General features: G+C 36.5%; 1 protein-coding gene across 1 annotated transcript in view; it reads left to right on the plus strand.

Moving 5' to 3' along the window:
- The window catches only part of PDE7A (phosphodiesterase 7A), a 43,303-nt gene that overhangs the window by 17,158 nt on the left and 4,907 nt on the right, over window positions 1-21,238 (plus strand). The window contains exons 4-9 of the mRNA XM_010288023.1: window positions 10,736-10,887; window positions 12,503-12,566; window positions 14,934-15,029; window positions 18,133-18,233; window positions 20,101-20,232; window positions 20,573-20,664. Coding sequence (XP_010286325.1) covers window positions 10,736-10,887; window positions 12,503-12,566; window positions 14,934-15,029; window positions 18,133-18,233; window positions 20,101-20,232; window positions 20,573-20,664 — 637 coding nt within the window. The remainder of the gene's footprint in view (window positions 1-10,735; window positions 10,888-12,502; window positions 12,567-14,933; window positions 15,030-18,132; window positions 18,234-20,100; window positions 20,233-20,572; window positions 20,665-21,238) is intronic.

Below are 21,238 nucleotides of genomic sequence, written 5' to 3' on the forward strand. Positions count from 1 at the left end.
CAGGATTGTGGTGTTCGTGTTGGTTAGTAATTGGTTGACATCAATTAGTAGTTTTTTCTGTTACTGTAGTTTATCTGTTACTGTGGTCTGATTATGTCTGTCTGGGACCATGGGCATAAACTCAAGTTAGCAGCTAAAAGCTGCCCCTTTGGGAGAAGAGAGAGCAGCCATGTAACTTTATTCTTCAGAAGTAAATTTTTGTGTTAAATGTAGTGGTATGGATTTGTTCAGTGGATGTACATATTTCACAGTTGCACAGTAAATTGCATACACTTCACTTATTGAGTTGAATGTAAAGCACTGGATCTACTTTTCACCCCTCAGGTAACAAGGAGGGAGTTTGGCCGTTTACTCTCTGACAACACAACATATACTGTTTGCTTTACAGGGAAATTATTGAAAAAGCGATTGCAGTGATTATAACCCCTCTTGCTTTCTGCTGGTTTACAAATAGCCTACAGTTAGCGTGATTACTTTTAATTTTTTTTTATATTATGACATCATAGATAGCAATTCAGTCTGCAGTGTTGACAGAATATGTTGATAAAAACTAATGCAAAACAAAATCTTTGATAGAAAAATTGGTAAATGACAGTATAAATACACTCCCTTTTTCAGAAAGAGCAAACCAGCAATAAAATTTTAGGTATTGTTTTCTTGCTATTGAGAAGTTGTCAGTAATGTCTATTGATTTTTATATGCATATGTCTGTGTGTGTATATACACACACGTACACTTAAGAAACTTTGATTATGTTTGTGACGATTTTCTAGCATGAACAAACAAAAGAATGTCATGTGCCTCAATTATTCACTGTTTCACATGAAAAAAAAAATGTGCTTAGTGATGTGTATAGTATGTTATAGTGAGGAAGTGAAACCAAAATGAACAGTGAAGCTAAAGGGATTAATTAAGACAACAGCAAAAATATTGGGAAGTGTCTTATGCAGATACACCTTAAATTACTGCTTTCAGACTTCCTTTTTAGGAAAGGGTTGTTTGATGTAGTCCGGAAGAACTGGATAAAAAACGAATACTTTGGTTTTGTGGGGAGGAAACATTTTTTCTTCTTGCTTTTCCGGTTGTATCTGCACCAGAATAGATAAGATCTTGTCCAAAGGTTTTTAGAATTCTGTCCTGCTACTCTGGTCTGAGCATGCTTCTATGGGGAGATGGCGATGTTGCCAACACGTGTGGCTCTGTTTTGTGTTTTATAGATAACTGAATATATCCTGCCTGTGAGTTAAAATATCTTAGAAAGAATAAAGGGGTTTGTCCTGGTTTTGGATGGGGTAGAACTAATTTTCTTTCTAGTAGCTGGCATAGTGCTGTGTTTTGGATTTGGGATGACAGTGTTGATAACATACTGATGTTTTCAGTTGTTCTTAAGCAGTCAAGGACTGTCCAGCTTCTCATGCTGGCCTGCCAGCGAGAAGGTGGGGGTGCCTGGGAAGCTGGGAGGGGACACAGCCGGCCAAAGAGATACTCCATACCGTACGATATCACGTGCAGTATATAAACTGGGGGAGTTGGCCAAAGAGGGTGCTGCTTGGGAACTGGCTGGGCATCAGTCGGTGAGTGGTGAGCAATTGTGTTGTACATCACTTATTTTGTATAGCCTTTTATAACTTTTTCCCTCTTACCCCTCATTCCCTTCCTTTTCTGTCCTATTTGACTGTCTATCTCAACCCATGAATTTTACTACTTTTTTTTTTTGAGGAAGAAAATTAACTCTATCCCAGCTGAAACCAGGACAGGTTTTTTGAGTTAATTGGTATGTTTCTCTAAACATTTAGGAATGACTTGATTTTGAATCAGTGATGCTTGCATACAGTACAGTGCCTCACTTAAGAGAGAAAACAGTGTGATGAAACTTAAGACTTCATTGAAACTTAGATGGTTTTTCTCCTTAGTTGTACATGGAGACTTTTTAGTGGGGAAAAGAAAGAAAGGAAGAGTTTAGGCGACTTTTATAAGTGGTGAATAAATCTAATTCTCTTAAAGAGTGCTAACACATGAAAAAATTCCAGTGCTTATCTTTGATATACAACTTTCAGACTATTTACTTGGAAATTGCAGTTCACAGAACATTTTATATGCTATTCTGAGATCTGGCAAAAATGTCAGCATCTACTGTTTGCAATGTTGTTTTGAACTTTCAAGCTTTTTGCTCACAAATCATCAGAAAATGTTTCTTGGACAGTGAATTTAGACTTCCCTTGGATGAGAGGCCAGAAGTCAAAGAGAGAAGAGCTCAAATCCAAATTGATTGCCTTAAGCAGGTTGAGAAATCTTTGTGTGACAACACCTGATCATGCTTTTTGACAATACCATCTAGAGGTTGAGGTAAAATGAGCATAGTCCAGATGAGGTTGAATGCCCTTTTTTCTTTCAAAAAAAGAGAGGAATTACCTCGCTGAATCTGGTTAAGGTAAATAGTCTGTCTTGTTCAGCAGTCTGCTGTGAAGAAGGGTGAGTTTTATGAAAAAGGAAGTCATGCAAGGAGATTTCTGTATGGTCATAGGTTAAATGAAGTACTACTTGTCCTGTGTAAATACCAGCACTGAGGAGTGAAAAGCTTGTACTCAAGAGATTTCTCTAAAAACTGTCTTTCTGTGAAGGATGCATTCTGAAATTGTCATCTAATTACTCACAATACAGATAATTCAAATAAATTGTTTTGCTCAATGTGAAAGAAATTTTGACTCTGGTTTAGTGTGGATAATGCAGTCACAAAGAGAAGTTACAGAAAATGTCATGAATGCAGGTTTGGCCAAAAGAAAACAGTGAAAATAAACTTGAAGTGAGTTTGGTTAAGGAAGGTTTCAGGATAAAAACTTACAATTGAAAATACAGGACAGATATTTATTTTTTCTTTTGCTATACTAGATTGTTATTTTACCTACAATTTCTTCTTTTGAAGTTTCTGTAAAACAGCATGTGTGCTCTGGAATCTTGTACTGGTACAGCTCACTCTGTTTTATTGCTGAGGTAAGTTTGACCTTAGAAGACACAGACACATGCTAGGTTGTTGGTTTTTTTCTTTTCTTTTGAACTTCTCCAATTTGTTCCTTCTCCAACTAGCTTATTTTGAAAGGGTTTTCTATTTTAATGCTGGACAATTTGGTATGTGAGAATTCTTTTGTCTTCATTTTTGCTCACAGTTTGACTTTTTTATTGACAGTCATACAGATTCTTAAGGGATATCCTTTTTCTGTCAACCACTGTGTGTTACTTTTGAATTCTTCTTTCATTTCTGGGGGTGAAAAATAGCCAAAAAGTGTTACTTGATGGTTCTGTCATTCCACTGCCATAGAACTGAAGGTTTCTAAAACACCCAAGAATGGTGTTTTCTTGGAAGACATCAAGAAAAAAAATTGGTAGTGGTCTGGAATACATTATCCTTCTTTTGGGAAAAGGGTTGTACCATTATGTGTTGTGTACTTGTTCTTCAAGAGCATCTATATCTTGACTAACACAGCATAACCCATTTTTGTAAGGAATAGATGTGTATTCTGATGATACTCCTCTAAATATCTTGCTGCAGTGAGGTTTGCTCACACTATGCTGTTGTGAGCTACAGATTTACTTTGCCCAACGGGTGGATTCAGGTAAAAACAAAGTATACAACTGCAGGATTGCTGCGGTTATGATTCAGTAAGTTGGTAGGGAGTATATACTGTTTCCTAGTCCTAAGATACTTGCAAAATATTATGCAGTCTGGCACAGGAATGGCATTTGTTCAATTTACTTTTGTGTCCTTCTTGAAGTGCTTACAGAAATACTAAGAGGAGACAAAATTCAAGGATTATGTGAGTAGAATCCTTTTAGATACATTTTCACGGTGTTTTCTTTACACTTTTTTTGCTGTGTAATAGCTTACAGTGCCATTGGAGAATTGACAATTCATGCTAAAGCAGTCTAGTCCCTGCACTTTGAGTAATTTCTCTCAAATCAGCTCTGCTTTGAGCAGAGAACTGGACCAAAGACTTTCAGAAGTATATTCTATCCCTTCCAGCCTAAATTATTCTACTGTTCTGTTGCTCTGTACTTTAAGGTAGTATTTCATTCTCTAAGATCCTTCAGGAAAGGCGTTACCTTTGGTGGTGACACCTAGTAGTTGCCCTCCATGAGGGAGGATCTGTTGGAAACTACTTGAGTTTTTACTAGAGCTGTGGTACTACAAGAGTTTCTTGAAACTTAACAAATTCTTCTGATTCCACTCAGAAGACACTTGCAAAGCCTTGTTGATTTAACTAATCCTTCACCCACACATATTTTCCAGTGATCATTATTATTTGGGGAAAAAAAGTATGAATGTGTATATAAATGCATATATAGGATACATTAAAAACAAAAGTCTGGCTTAATTTTTGCTTTTATGTAGAAGAGGGGATATAGTGCCTTAAACTGATGCTAAGCTGGGCTTCAGAGTGGTCCTAACGAAGCCAGCAAGTTTAATAAGGTAATTCAGACACCAATAGTCTTTATATGCAACTTTAAAATCCTTGTTGAAATTATATCTCCTAAACAAAATCACTTTAGTACTGAATGTCTTAAAAGTACTTTAAAATGCAAATCGTGAGTGGACAATTTAAAGAAGTGCTAAATAACAGGACTTAATTTTTTTTTTATGTGCACAGATCTAATAGTTGACCAACATAAACATAATGGTTATGTGCATTCTTAATGGTTTGATGGGAATAGATGTGAAATTAGAAATGCTTATGGGTCCCTCTAGTGGTATGAAATGCTAGGTAATACTTCAAAATTTTTCATAAATAGGAAATGATTTCTATCCTGGAAGAGCTTAGAAACATGGTTATAATTGGTGTGTGAAATTGAATATTGCTTTCAAACATATATATTTACAGGTAGTGGAAACTTTCAGATATTATGTCATTATGTCAGGTTTGATAGTATCTGCTACGTAAAAATGATAAATGTGTAGTTCGGTTTAATATGGAAAAATGGGGAGAGATTACTTCCATGAAAAGAAAATATTTCCTTTGATTATTTTTTTTAGGGGAAAAAAAAAAAAACCCTCATCTGGTGGACCTATACATCTCAAACTTCAGGTTTCATGTTCAAATGTACGGAAGATCCATCCTCTCAAATACTTCTTTTTTTTTTTTAAATCCCTTTTTCTCTTAATGGCAGTGATACCAGAGATGCTCAGTTAAGCTGTTTCTATTGGTAATAGCAAAATTCAATGATTTTTGTCATTTACTCAAATTTCCTCTTTACCTTATGGGCTGCAGCAGGGAAGAAATGGAGGTATAATTCTTATGCTGGATAGCCTCATTTTGACCAGGACCCCATCAGAGGCTGTGAGTCTTTATCTTTGCATTAAAAGAAAGTTGAAGCATTTTGCTAGGATTTAAGGTTTCTGTTAAGAAAAACATTAAACCAAACCATAATTAAGTTGTCATTCTTCCTTTTGTTGTCTGTCCTTACTATATGAAAGATGCAAACATTCTGAGAATATATTGGTATATTATGATTTTGTAAGTGATTGTCACTTGTCTTTATTTTGTATTTTTTTCAGCATGAGAAAAATAAATATTTCATATCCCTCTGAAATGGGATAAAATTATTTTTTTTAGGTTTTCATAAAGTACAACACATTTAAAAGGTTGTGTATAGGAAGAGAGATTACTTGGGATACAGATGAAATATAAATGAAGACAACTTGCATTATTTTCTTGATGTATGTGCATAACATTAGCAAAATAACTGATGTTAGTAGACAGAATTGCTCCTTTTTTCTTTATTTTAGAGAAAGACATTTTTTATTATAGCAGCATCTCACTTGATGCTTAGAAACAAGAATACAATAATTTTTTTATTAAAATAACTTGGAATTAATAAATACTTTGGGTGGTATTCCAACTTTCAGTAGGACATGAAGAGTTAAGGAGGGAAGAACGTCATAGGAGAGCTGCTGTTGACTAGGCACAAAGGTCTGCCGTTTCAGTCTTCTGGTTCCTTGCATCAAAGGCACTTCTGAATGCTGTAGCTTCCTTCTTAACATGCCCAACGTCCTGACTTTGCTTTCATTCCATTTCAGTTCTCAAGACTGTAATGTCATATGCGTTTATTTTTTGTCTCATTCTAATTTGTCCTTAAACTGTCCTTACCTCTTAAGAGCAAATGGTTGCTATTGGATATTAGAAAGGTGTTTAGCACAGTGAAAGTTCCAAATGAAATGAAGGACGTTTGGGCTGGGAGGAGGGGCGTTTTTGCAGCATGCTTTTTCTTGAGCAAATGTAATGCACTCTTCACCTTCTTCTTTCCTTTATAAATAGATTATTGAACCTTGCCTTGGTAGGGTCTCTGAAATTAACATCTTATTTCATGACTCATGATAGAAGAGGGTAGGCTGACATTCTCTTACTAATCACGCATATGAAGGGAGTAAGTTTTCTGTTTGTGCCAGGAGGGAAATACTGAGTTCCCATTGCACAACTATACCGTTCAGTTTAGCAGTCCTTCCCATGAACTTGTCTTTGCTGGTCTGCCAGAACCTTCATAATTTATTTGTAAGGAAAAAGAAACTAAGCATGGATACACTATCAGTGTTCCTGCAGGTGAAGAACCTGTCTTCTCACACCCTTCCACCTCCCCCCCAGCTAGTGATTTTCTTTTTCAGCTTCCCTTTTAAATTAATTACCTGTCAAACCTCCACATCTGACTCACCTTTTCTCAATTGTCCTGTAGCAAATGCTTAGCTATTAAAGAGAGCAATTTATTTTTTGGGTTGGTGTAGGCCCCTGAAATTAGGTGTTCTGGAACTGCAGAGTGCTGGCAGGGCTCCGAATCTTTCTCATTTGGAAGTTACTCTAATCATTGCAGATCTAAATGGTAAGACAGTTGGTCGAGCTGTTATTACCTAACTTGGGCTTATACATAAATAAGTAATAGTAGTTCAAAGGGAACTGCAAAGCTCTGGCCCTGGGGAGGAACACCCCCAGGCACCAGCACAGGCAGGGGCCTGGTCAGCTGGAAAGCAGCTTCGCCAAAAAGAACGCCTGAGGTTCTGGTGGACACTAAATTGAACATGAACCAGTGATGTGCCCTTGTGGCAAAGGTGGCTAATGGTGTCCTGGGCTGCATTAGGAGCATTGCCAGCAGGCGGAGGGAGGTGATCTTGCCTCTCTGCTTTCACAATGATGGTGGTGAAGCACTGGCACAGGTTGCCCAGGGAGGTGGTAGATGCCCCATCCCTGGTAACATGCAAGGTCTGGTTGGACAAGGCTCTGATCTAGTTGAAGATGTGCCTGCTCATTGCAGGGGGCTTGGACTAGATGACCTTTAAAGGTGCCTTTCAGCCCAAACTATTCTATGATACTCAGCACTACTAAGGCTACACCTTGAGTGCTGTGTCCAGGTCTGGGCTCCCCAGTGCACAAGAGACAGGAACATGCAGGACAGCCCAGCAAATGGTCAGGAAGATGATTAAGGGGCCGATGAGGAAAGGCTGAGAGAGCTGGGACTGTTCAGGCCAGAGATGAGAAGGCTCAGAGGGGATCTTATCAATGTATATAAATACCTGAAGGGAAGGTGTAAAGGAGACGGAGCCAGGCTTTTTCTAGTGGTGCCCAGCATCAGGACCAGAGGCAATGGGCACAAACTGGAAGCAGGTTGTCAAGCACTGGAACGGGCTGCCCAGGAAGTGGTTGAGTCACCATCCCCATAAGTATTTAAAAGATATGTAGATGTGGTGCTTAGGGACATGCTTTAGTGGTGGTGGACTTGGCAGTGTTAGGTTTATGGTTGGACTCAATGACCTTAAAGGTCTTTTCTATTCTGAATTATTCTATGAACATCAAGAAACACTTTTTTTCTGTGAGAGTGACCAAGCACTGGCACAGTTTGCCCAGAGAGGTTGTGGAGTCACCATCCTTGGAGATCTTCAGAAGCTGCCTGGGCATGGTCCTGGGCAATGTGGTCTAGGTGGCCCTGCTTGAGCAGAAGAGTTTGGCCAGATGAACCCCAGAGGCTCTTTCCTACCTCAGGAGTTCTGTGGTTCTGTAATAGCAGCGTTGCTGCCAAGAAGGCTGGAATGAAGTAAGCTTTGTTGTTGTTCGTTTGAATTACATCAGCTGGAGCAGTGCTCTTTTCTCTTTCTCTTTACCTTGTTTTGATTAATGTGTAAGCATAGTGGTTTATAAACTATACAAACTGATGATAATTTAGAGAGTTAAAAAATAATTTTAAGGTGAATGTCTCAATAGCATATTACAAAGTAAAGAGTAATGACTGCTCAGTTTCACAGAAAACTGAGTAATTCATTTGTCTCTGTACCCACATCATCAGAAAAAATACTGAAGTGAAAATGTGCAACTCCCCCAAATGACTTATAAACACAAATAGAGGTTGAACACAGGCCTATACTGCCAATTTATCGCATTTCTGTGTTTTGTTGTGCACTTTGCTAACAAAAGTGCTTGCTTTACTTGTATTACCTACATCAGACTGTTCTGCCAAAGATTAACAGGTGGCATCTTGCATTTCTGTGTTCTGTTGTGCACTTTGCTAACAAAAGCGCTTGCTTTACTTGTATTACCTACATCATACTGTTCTGCCAAAGATTAACAGGTGGCATCTGTGACAGTGAGGCTTATTTGTAGCATGACAACAAAAGTAGGATTTTCTTAAATATAGATCTGTCAAATACTACTTATCAAGAAAACGATCTGTACTTTCAGAAGAGTGCTGATTTCTCCTACTTAAAATATTTTATTTTACTGAGATTTAGTGAAGTTCCCAGATTTTGTATGTGACTCTGTGGACATTTTAGATAATTTTATTATCTAAATACACCCATTTTTATATTATTTTATTTCAACCAAATTACTTCTCTTCTGGAATTTGGATTTTAAGGGACTGGATCAAGGTTGAGGGGGGAAAAACAACTTACCAGAATCCTACACTCTGTTTACAGGAGCAGCTGTATTGCTCCTTGGTTCTCTATTCTGCAGGCTGGCAGTGCTCAGACTGTAAGCTTATGTTAACAAATGTGATTAGAAATACTGGTAGAGTAATGCAGCATGACAGAATCTATTTACTTGCCTGCTGTACGTGTAAAGGTTGCTTAATAAGCAACCTTTATACACCTGCTTACGTAACTGGGATATATATGTACCAGAGTCTTCAGAGGAGGTGCCCTTGGCCCTAAGTATGATGATTTGAAGAAAGATATTTCATGTGAAGTTGTCTGTGTTAGACCTTCAAAACCGATGGGAACTTCAGTATCTTGACGAATCGTTTCAGGCATGTCTGAAAGAATATTTTAATTTTGTCAATTTAATCTCTGTTAGCAGAGACTATTGATGTGAAGTGCTGCTATGTTTGATTAGGTATTGTATGTTCGTGCAACTGTCAGTTCTAGTTTAGACGCATTTTATTAGTGTAGATTAGAAGCTAATATATCAGTAGAGTTAATACAGAACAGAAAGTACGTTGGAACTTGTGCAGGGAGAAGAATTTATATGGGTAAAGTTTTATCTTATATAGAATTGAACTGCTTTCACTAGAAATCACCGAGGTTTTTAATTGAGGTTGTTAATAGGGCCACAACTTCCCCTGTACAATATTTTAGACTGACTTTAAGGGCAAAAAAATATAACTGCTTACCTTACCAATTTCTAATATGCCTTGTTCTTGGAAGGGCAAGAAGACTGTGCTACAGAGTTGGGCTCATGTTGATTTTGAGGATCGGCGTTTTTGGAAAAGAGCATGTTTGGATTGATTTTCCTTATTTAATATCTTTTTTGTTTTTTCTTACCCTTTATTTTTAAACATAAGTTATTTTAGGCAAAATGAGGGAATGTCAAGATTGACTGTCTGTTGGTTATATAAAACTGCTGTTCGGGGTACTGCTGAAATGAAAGAAGAGGTCAAGTTTGGCCTTATGTATTTTAATTCTGAAATATGTGGCCTGTTGGAAAGAAACTGTACTATGCATAGTTTGATCTTCAGGTTTCTAAAACACTTCAAGCATATCAAGTGGAATTGAACATAAGTTAGCATCAGTCATTTGAATAAACCCGTTAACCTAATAAGAGTAAAGCAAAATATGTGGAATAATCTTTGAAAACAGGCTAAAACAATTTTCTGTAGTGTTTTCACTGTAGTGGAAAAGGGAGTTACATGCGCTATGACAGTGAATGTGGTACTTGTTTGGCAGAGAAGAGGTTCTGAGCATAATTATCTGCAAAAGCATGAAAATCCCATAAGTGTGTTTAAAACTTTGACAGTAAAGGTAAGAGAATTTCCGAACTTCAAAATCTACGTGAAAGTTACTTGAAAGTCCTGTATCAACACACAGTTACTGATATGCTCTTGCTGGTGTACATATCTTACGTGATTTGCTAGGGAGATTGGATGTGTATACGTGAGAACAGTTTTCTGAAAAGAACTTGTTTCGAATACTGTGTGTTTTTACACAATTACCGTAATATTGCTGTCGTTTCAATAACAGAGTTCCTTAAAAAGAGAAGTTTCAGCTACGATTTAAATATTTGCTTTTCTTCACAGGATGCTTATATAGAAAACTATTTTCTAAGCCATGGCTCTGTGCTTCCTATTAACAAAAATCTCTGTGGCTGAAACTTTTGATACACTGATTAAAAAAAATTGCAGTGCCTTTGTACCAAACTTCCCTGAATAGTCTTTTTTTTTTGTAAAGGTTTATTAGAGACAGTATTTATTTTCTTGGGTTTTTTTGTAGCAAATTCTGAAATCGAGGTGTCTGTGTCTGCGAGAAATGTGAGAAGGTTGCTCAGTTTCCAGCGATACCTGAGATCTTCCCGTTTTTTCCGTGGTATCACTGTTCCAAATTCTTCAAACATTTTAGATGATGATTATAACGGACAAGCAAAGGTTGGTTGCTTGACTTTTTTTTTTAAGTATGTTTTAAAAATGTTCGCTAGTATATGACTGTATCTTATGTTAAGAGATAGTGCAGCCAAATACAAAATTTAAGCATGCATTTTAATATGTATGTGGGGTTGTGTGTGTGTGTGTATATGCCTATAACTTAATAAGGTCTAGCCAGAATTACCTAATTTCTAACAAACTCCTTCATCTCCCACAAGTTTACTGGCATGATTTTTAGAGTTTGTGACTAGCAGTTTTTTTAATAACTGGTGAATGGAGGATGCACTTTAAAGGCAAAGAAAGAAAAATGTAACTGTATTTAAGAAATGTAATGGAGCAATCTGGACAACTGTTCCCCGCCATTTCCTTTTTAGTGTAACCTCATTACTGAGCATCTGGAAGAGTGACTAACTAGTGCTGAAAATTCAATAAAATGCATGAATAGATTTATCAGAATATTATTATTATGCCAAACTAATGTTTTCATCATAGGCAATTCTTCTAGAAAACAGAAGTGTGATAGCTATAATATACCTGCCCTGCAGTAAAGCATACTGGGAGGATGGGCAGTACTGGAAGAACAGTTAGTTGGACGAAGAGCTAACAAATTGGGGAGAGAGGATGGCTAGAGCTGAAGGGGAATGAATAGGCAAAGCTTACAGGTTATTCAAGATCCCAAAGGCTGTGTCATCTTAATGATTGTGTGTAAAGCTTCTTGTTTGTAACCTTGATGCAGAAAAGGAGTATGCTTATAATGCAGTGTATCCATACAGCACATAATCAGGCTGCAGTGTAGGCAGAACCTGATAACCTGGAGGATGGATTTTAAAAAAATGTGCATCCACTTAAACAACAGAAGGATCTTGTTAATGCTGCTTGTTTCTTCTGGTAGCTGAGTTTTAGTGGCTGGTGGAGAAAAGCTAGAATGTAGTAACTGGATCCTGAAACAGCTCTACCAGCCTAATGAGAATAGAAGGCGAGTGTCTGTTTCAAAACATGCTGGGCAGGTATTTCTGATAGAGGTAGGGGAAGCAAGGGCTGCGACTGCTGGACTCTGGTGAGGCTTCGAGTGCTGTTTACTGTTTTTGTTCATCCATGTCGCTGGAAGAACAGTTCGTGTGGAGCAGCTGTGAAGAAGTGCTAGTTCAGTGAGGTAGAAAGTCAACAGCCAGTTTCTTAAGAAATTAAAAGCTTGGCCTATATATCTAGTAAAGCATCTACGTATTATTTCTCCTGTATAAAAGCTGAGGTGAAAGACTACACAGAGATTAACTATTCAAAGTGGCAGAAGTCTGAACATAGGGTTATTCTGTCTTACTGTTTCTGTTTTTAACCTAATTGTTTTAAATGTTATGTCTTTTAAGAAATTGACTAAAAGATGAAGGGAAACTCTTAAGCCAGTACTGTCAAGACACTTCTTGTATTTCAGTTTTTGATTTACTACACCTATTTTAAAGTTTTCCAGTTATCAGACAAATTCAATTACTATTTTAAAATTATTTTTTGTATATAGAAATCCTAAGACTTGTATTAGTCTCTGAAATCTTAAATACTGCTCTGGGCTATGGGAAGATAGGCATATACTGAGAAAAATGTGACAGCTTTTGTTTTCTTTCAGTGTATGCTGGAGAAGGTTGGAAATTGGAATTTTGATATTTTTCTTTTTGATAGACTGACCAATGGTGAGTTTACTTTTGCTATTTCATTTGTGTTTTATCTCTTAGCATAACAACGATTGCTCTGACGTTGTGGTATGTGATTGCTTGTTTGCTAAAAAGCACAAATTTCATTAAGTAGTACTTTTTGTTTTAATAGTCTTTAATCTAAATCCTAGTTTGCCTGGCCACTCTGTTAAAATGCCATCACTGTCAGTACTGATAACAGTCATTGTTTTGTAGAAGAGGCCTTTCTTGTACTTTGTAGGTTGCTGTTCTCTCTATTATTATAAGTAGTAATTTGGTATAAATTAACAAATAATTTTGCTAATTTAGCCTTTTTTTAATTATGGAGTGCTGTTTATTCATATGGTTGTGTTCAAATGGTCAGTTACATGGGACAGGTTTTTTTGTGATAAATTTAATGTTAAGTAGAATAGTTCTATTACTTTACAGTACCATAAGAGGGCAAGGTGGTATGAACACTTTATAATTACGGTATCTAGCAGAATACCTAGAGAATTAGAAGTTGAGCAGACAGAAGCAGTTGTACATGTAGCTTGAAGAAAATAAAAAAAAAAAAGGAAGCAAAGATTACGGTTAGTTTTGTGCACTCATTACAAATAGCGGTGGGAACTAAAGAAGTAGTTGCTTTAAAAAAAAAAAAAGAAATAAAGCATTGGTTACCCTATAGACAGACAGTTAGTAAAGAGATCTGTAAATGTGCTGGAAAGGAGGAAGGAGGGCTGCTGCAGTGTTTTGTATTCTACTCTGCAGCAATGGAAGCCAAGTTTTGAATATAATGGAAGGAGATGAGCAAGCCCAGCACCAAGGCGACATTTGTGCCAGCGTGGGAAGCGAATGGAGGGCAGCTCTTGCAGGTTTTACGTCAGTCGAATGGAGTTGGTAGCAGAGATGCAGTCAGAGTGTTTAAAGTTGGCAGATGGAAAGAGAAATGAAGTTCAGAAAGGAAGATTTTCTCTCCTGTTTTGTTGAAGGGATGCTTGGCTTAATCTAGTGTAAAAGTAGTGTCCTCACAGTTTGATTTAATACAGAAATGAATATAAAAACTGAAAACAGCAAGGATTTTTACAAAGAGAATGTGTGTGTATATATAGGTAATGATAAATTTAGACTAGATAACTGAATGAGAAAAAGCTATGTGTGCAAGATAACCTGTTTGTAAGCATAGCTTATTTCAGATTAGTTTATCAGATTTATCATGATAATAATTTATCATGATTATGATAATTTATCATTATCAGAGGGGAGTAATATGAAATCATCCTTTTTATGAGGCCTTCTCTACCTTTTAAATATGCTTTTATCAAATACGTTTTAGATACTATCAGTACAGCTTCTATTGTGGAAGCCTTCCTGTACCATCCTTTTTGCATCCTGATTTAGTCATTTTAGGAGGACATTTTGAACAGGCAGTCTTATTCTTGAAAGTTTGTAAGGGGAAAATGCTGTATATAAAACTCTGCTTGGTAAGAAGCAAATTACTTGGTAAATGTTGTTCAAAGAATTGTGTATCTTATTGTGAGGAAGTGGCGTGCACATGAAAAATACATTAAGCCTAGTAATAAGTTGGTTTAGGAGAAATTTTTGTCCTTTTGTACCTCAGTTTCTGTCTGTGCTAGGTTCTTTAATTGCTGCTAAATGAAGATTGTCAGAGTCAATGTACCAAAACCAAGTTATCTGCCGCTACATATTGTTTGCAGAGTAAATAATGGGCAAGCTATTTTAAATAAACTTTTGCAGACTGTTTCTGTCTCTTACAGTTTTACTTGTTTTATCACTGCAAGTTATTATAAAATTATGGCTATGAGTAGGCAAAGTATATTGTAAGCTTGTAATAGTGTATGTTTCCTAGAGAAACTTAAAACTTTTTCTTTGGGTTCTGGGTGAAATAGGGAGTCGTTTAGCAAAATACATGATGAAAATGAGAGATAGCATATGTACTGTGTGCATTAATCGATACTGTTGGTTAGCTTTTTTCCTATGCCTGATTATTTTTGTATTTTGGTTTTAAGCTGTATGTCTGTTTATAAATAACATGATGCAACATACCACACAGTTGAATAACATTGTAATGGGTTTACACATTGAAACCTGTTGCTTTTTGAATGTTCAGTAATGTTTTCCTCCTATCAGTTGACAGTGGACAATTGGTGAATGCATTATAAGTATGCAAAAATGCTGGTGATTACTAGAGGAGATAGCTAATGGAATCTTGTCATGCAGTAAAATTTAAATATTTGTCATAAATTGGTGTAGAGAAATTTGCTTGTTTAATTTTTGTGACCAATTTGTTTGAAATAATACATTTCTTATGAAAGAGTCACTGATTTCATGGCTTCCAATGAATTAGTATTTTCATCTTATTTTTAGGAAACAGTCTAGTCAGCTTAACCTTTCATCTGTTTAATCTTCATGGACTAATTGAACACTTCCAGTTAGATACGATGAAACTTCGTAGATTTTTGGGTAAATACAGCTTTTTATTATGATGAATATTGCTGTTTATCCTCATTTTTATACCTTAACTGAAGTGCTGGTTATAGCTTAGTGATAAGGATTGAAGAGTACTGATGCAGTCCAGATTGTGGAATGATTTAAATTATATTGATTGAGACAATCTCTCAAAGTTTCTATGAGTATAGAAATGTCCATGTTAAAGCCAAGGAAGTGTAAACAAGTTTAGTAGTTTTGTAGCAAATGCTGTATTGTATTTATTAAATCTAAATAATCAGGAATACATGCGACACTGTGTGACGTTTTTATTGGGAAAGGCTAGACAGCTTCTTTCTTTGTTTTAATCTTAATTTCCAAAGTTCATTATATAGTTTCCTAACTGTATTGGATATGCCAGCTTGGCTGTATTTAATGGTGCCAATTTGGTGCTATCTTTCTTGCTCAAACTCTCCTACAAATAAACACTGTACCGTGGGCATACTTTCTGCATAGACAGAGCGCAAGGCAATTTTACTCAAATGTTTGGGCCTGCGGCACTGGAATGTTGCAATGGAAAGAATTGTAAATACCATATATAGGATATTAAAACCAAGTGGGACTTTCACTTGACAGCTGAAAGAGCTGTCTTTCTGCATCCCCATACCATAGACACAGACGCTGCTGTGAGACTTCCTTCGGTTCTTTTATGACAGTACCTTTTATTTATTTTTGTGGAGTGTGATGATTTTTTTTAAGTGAGCAGGAAAAACAAGTTTCTGGTCCCTTTTAGCAGGCTTTCAAAGTTTCAGAGAAAACAATTTTGTGGTTACAAAGCTTGTCATGTAACAGCAGAGAAATCACATTTGGAAGGCTTGTCTCCCCTTTCAAATAAGGGAATGTTTTTGTTTTCATCATTTAGTTATAGTTCAGCTTTAAAAACTTTCAGTTCTGTCTTGCATTTCAGGTTTTAAAGTAGACTCAATTCCTTCCAGTTTCAAAAAGGTAGATCAGCTGACCTTAAGGACTCATATATTGGAATGTGAAGAAAATTACTGTAGAAATCTGGTCTTAGGCTACTCAAGTTGTAACTGTGTTTTGTCTTTCTTGTTTATTTCCTGGTTAGTTGAGATCTAGTGAAACACGGTGCTTGAACTGAAAGACCAGTTAGGAATGACACGATTAATTAAATGGTTATAAAAAGGTAATAGTAGTTTTAAAGTATGTATGACTACGTAAAGCCATAAGTCACTAAAATCAGATTACATTTGGAAGAAAGCAAAATTTTATTCAAGCTTTAAAATTCACCACCTTTCCCTTTATTCCCTTCATTGTTTATTCCCTTCATTATTTATTCCCTTGTTAATGCCGACTACTTAATAGCAGTAATAAAAACATTTCTTAGCTCCGTCCTAGCCTATCTGTCCAATCAAGGAACCCTTGTTCCAAATACAGCTTCTTAGCATGAACCCAACTCATTCTTTTCTTTTGCTACCTCTTATACCCTAGTCCAAAGTAATCTGAAGATCAAATTCCAGAAGACTAGAACAGCTCAAGTGGTCCATAGTGCCACACAAAATTCACTTTGAGAACTTACTGGAATCTTTTTAAGGAGAGAAATCTGATTTTAGTTCTCAGTAGGATCTCATAATCTTATTTTTGTGCATATATATCTATCACATATTTATATGTGTGTGTGTATATATGTTTGTTTATACACATACACAGTCTTTCTATGACTTCCAAAGGTTACTTGAAGATCTGTCTCCTCCTGCTGTGTGTTTTCAAGTTCTTATTCCAGACCCAAACAGGGGAAGAGAAAATACAAAGTACTATGTTACTGGAAACATAGGGTTGTTGTGCCATTCTAGTTCTGGCGAACTGTGATCAAAATACTATCCTAGGTCTGCTTTATTAAATAAGTTAAGAGAATTGTAGACTTCAGGTAGCTGGACTGGCCTATGAAGCCACAAAAAAATTGAGGATTAAGCCAAGGTCATCCTCATTCATGCACTGGATGTGAGGAATAGGTGAAAGGGAGTTCTACTACAGGTTAATAGAGCCCAAAGATGCTTATTTTCATTATTTTCCATATGAGGTGTCAGCTATGCATTGAGTATTATTGAGATTACACAGTGGTTACAGTATTTTGACTTTTCATGAGCCACACTTCACAAGTACCATGGCAGTAATGCTCTAACATTAGTCACAATTACATGGAGGGTACTGGGCTGTAAACTAAGAAAAGAGGTTGTTGGCATGTTTGTTTGAATGGGATTGACAGACTGTACTCAGGACAAACCTTTTGAGGTTTGCTTGAAAGAGCTACTGTGTCGTATCAGGCAAAACTTTAGAATACACTTTCGTTGCTGGGCTTCAGATCTCCCCTTCCATCCTTCTTAACGTTAAAACTCTTTCACTCTACGTACTCAAGCTAATGCGGATGTCCTTTAAAGTATTCTACCTATGATGTTTAAAAACAGCCAGGAAGATGAAGGAAAGAGAAGGAAAGCAAGAAAGAAGTTAAATAAAAAGTACTAAGTCTAGCAGTGGTTAGTCAGACCATCATCTAAATGAGATTCTTTTCTAAATGGTGTATAGGCTTAAATTCGCCTGAGTACAAGTATGAGAAGATGCCTAAACCATGTAGAGGTGGCTTCCCATGATCACTCTCCTGAAGGGGAAAGAAAAGCACTTCACATGACAGGAAAGCAGTGCCTAGTTCCTCTGATCCTGTCTGTTTTCAAGGCATGATATGAAGTCATCCTGATGCTTTGGTAAATAGTATCATCTTCATTTTATGTTCCAGGTTGTCTCAACATTCAGGCAGGCTAGGTTATCAAAGGGAGCCTTTTCTGGGAAGTTCTCAAAGTATCTCACATTATATATTCATTTCAAGTTGTTTTTTGCTCTGAGTTGACTTTACATATAGTTGATCTCCTTGAAGAAAATACTATTTCTTCACATAAAAATCTTTTCTACTTGGGTCTTGGTTCAACTGACAATTTGTTGACTTTGATGCTTTTATGTGTATGTACTTGTGATATTGCATATTTCTGTGCTGAACAAGAACATAGAAAATGGTACTTGAAAAAATTGCTGTTTTATTTAAATCTGGATATTTGTTATTTTCATGCAGTTATGGTTCAAGAAGATTATCACAGTCAAAACCCTTATCATAATGCAGTTCATGCTGCTGATGTGACTCAGGCCATGCACTGTTACTTAAAAGAGCCCAAGGTAAGAGAGCGTTCTCACTTTTACATCACATCTACATGCAGGAATAGAATGTAATTTTGTGTGTGCATATAAATTGATTGTGTGTACAAATATATATGTGTATATGCACATAAACATGTTTTTTAATAAAAACAAACCACCCAAAAACCCAACAAAAAACCACTTGAGCACAAAAAGGCAGGGAGTTAATCTCCATGTTGATGAGTCTGTGGGTTCACACTTAGCACTGTGCTTTTCATTTTCCCTTCTGAACTGGCATTGTCTTTGCTGTGACTTCGTGTTGAACCAGAGTAGGGAATTGATTAATTATTGCAGCTATTTAACATAGCCTTGTGCCCCAGGACATATGCATAGAATTGCAGCCTGAATCAGAGTTGGCAATAATAAACCTGTGTTTGTGGTTTGGGATGGGTTTTTCTGTGTGGGTGGATGTTTGTTTGTTTGTTTGTTTTCTCCAGAAACTACCATTGCCCTTGGTTTGCTTATCTTTGATGTTAATGAATAGTATGCTTCTGCTAGCAAGACATCAGGAGTTCTCTTTGGCCTTTCTTTCTAAAAAAGGGCAGTGTGACAGACCTTAAGGAGCTGAGATAGTTGAATGTTTATTTCTTATCACTTCGACTGCTGGCAGTCTAATATAAGTGATGTCGTAGACAATTTCAGGGCTAAATCCTGTCCTTCTGTATTAAACGGAAAACTGTAGCTCTCTAGCCAGGTGAGATATCTACCTCAATGCAGATTATCATCAATCTGGTATTCTTTTGAATAGCATAGCTCTTTATTCTGCTTCTGGGGTACAAACAAGTAAGTTCTGGCTCCATGGATATTTTTCAGAAGCTCTTTGCCAGCTCTTCCCACTCAGTTTCTCAGTGCTGGTCTCAGATCAATTGTTGGTGCAGTGAGCCAAATCAGAGCTGATACATGATGAGTGCTTTTTTATGGCTTGCAGTTTAGAAGCTCTGAGCAGTTTTTATTTAATACTGGTGATGGAAGTTTTATAATGCTTTGGATACAAGTGTAGACATTGTATTTTTAGTAACATGTACAGCTACTGGTTCTATTGCACCAAAATACATAATAAACATGTGAGGCATGATAGATGTCAAATGCAACAGGGAATATAAACTTCTGTCCTCGCAGAGTGTTTGCTTCATTTCACTTTTGTGCAGGCAGAACTGTCCTTTCTGTTTTAGCGCAAGCTAGACTTTATTACTGAATTTAACTCACAGACCTCCCAACCAGAAGTAGTAAGAGCTATGAACAGTGGAAATAAGTCCGTGCAGTTTCATGCTGAGTTAATCGACTCTTGAAAATATTTATTTTTGGCAGATTTTCCTCCTTTGGTTCTTTTACTAGTAGACTTTGAAATACAATTTTGCGTAGGAGTAGAAATCCATTCTGAACAATTCTAAAGTCTCCCAGACCATTAGATTCTTCCTTTTAAACTGAAAGGTTTTTATGTTTTTTAAAACACACTCTGTATTTAAAGCAGAATTGGCACATACAGACAGACTTGGTAAATGAGATGGAGAGCTAATTTTAAGAATTTGCTGCTTTTACAGGATCTGGTTAGAAATAGTACTTCATTACCAACCAGAAAGTAGCATTTGGTGTGCCAGCATTTTTTAAGACTGAACCTTCTCATTCAGAAAGAATAATGCTTAAACTGTTGTTGGAATTTTGTAGCTTTTGGGGAGGAAATACTGTGAAAAGTCAGTGGAATATTGGTTTTAACTTACTAAAATATTTTCCGAGTTTCTGTGGGCTTTTAATTACTGAAAAAGAAAAACAAAAATGTGACACCCATGCACTTTTTCTAAGCTACTTGTGTTGCTAACAGAATTACATTTGTTGTTGTTACTTACAGCTTTCCAAATCTTTAACTCCATGGGATGTTCTGCTCAGTTTAATAGCAGCTGCCACACATGATTTGGATCACCCAGGTGTTAACCAACCTTTCCTAATTAAAACAAACCATTACTTAGCAACTTTATATAAGGTAAGGGCAAAATCGGTGGTTTTGTTAAAACCAGTTTTAGTGAATGCCTGATGTGAATGCCTTATATGCTCTGATATACAGAGAGTATAAATTGTGATGTGTTTAGCTAGTGATAGGTTTGAATCCAGATATTGATTCCATGCCTCTGGGATAAAAAAAGTATGCATGCTAACACGAAGTATTCAGGATTTGTGAGTTTTAACCTCGAGGAGGGGGGAAGAAAGAAAAACACCACCACCAAAACCCAATGAAAAACTGTCTGGTGCTGCTCTTAGTATATTGCTCTTCAGATTAAGAAAAAGTCATTGATTGATACCTGTAATACCCTTTGCATTTGCAGAATACCTCAGTATTAGAGAACCATCACTGGAGATCAGCGGTGGGGTTGCTGAGAGAGTCTGGTTTATTTGCACATATGTCATTAGAGAACAGGTATGTTTATACAAAATAGTATAGATTAGTTTAAGATGTAAGCAAGCTGTCACTTAAGACAGCCTTGCAAAACAAGCTAAATTATTGCATGGCAGTTCTGAGTACAAAACATAGATTGTGATCTATTTTAAAAATTTGTGATTCTGTTGTAAGTGGAACAGGTCATGGTGCAATGTGATATTCGGAAAATAACATTTACTGTGAGCACATTGAAGAAACGTATTCATATAGTCACACACCTGTTTAGATTAAACTTGGCAGACTTTTCTCATTCTGCTACCACAACTGTAGCTTAAAATAGACCCTCTTCACCTACTTCAACAAGAAATAAGCTTTAAAAAAAACAGTTTGTGCATTTTTAAGGAAAAAATAAGGGGAGGAAAGCTAAAAACTCTTTTAGTCTTCCTGACTGCTGCCAATGAAACATCTTTATTTCTATGGATGCTGTAGGAATTTTTCAGATAGGGAAGACAACAAAAAAATGAAAACCCAGTTTAGTTAAAATGCTGATTTTAAAGCTTGTGACTTGTATTTGTATAATAGTGAATATGATAAAAAGACATGTAAATCTAGT

Source organism: Phaethon lepturus, unplaced genomic scaffold (genome assembly GCF_000687285.1).
Source record: "Phaethon lepturus isolate BGI_N335 unplaced genomic scaffold, ASM68728v1 scaffold3655, whole genome shotgun sequence".
Classification (NCBI taxonomy): Eukaryota; Metazoa; Chordata; class Aves; order Phaethontiformes; family Phaethontidae; genus Phaethon; species Phaethon lepturus.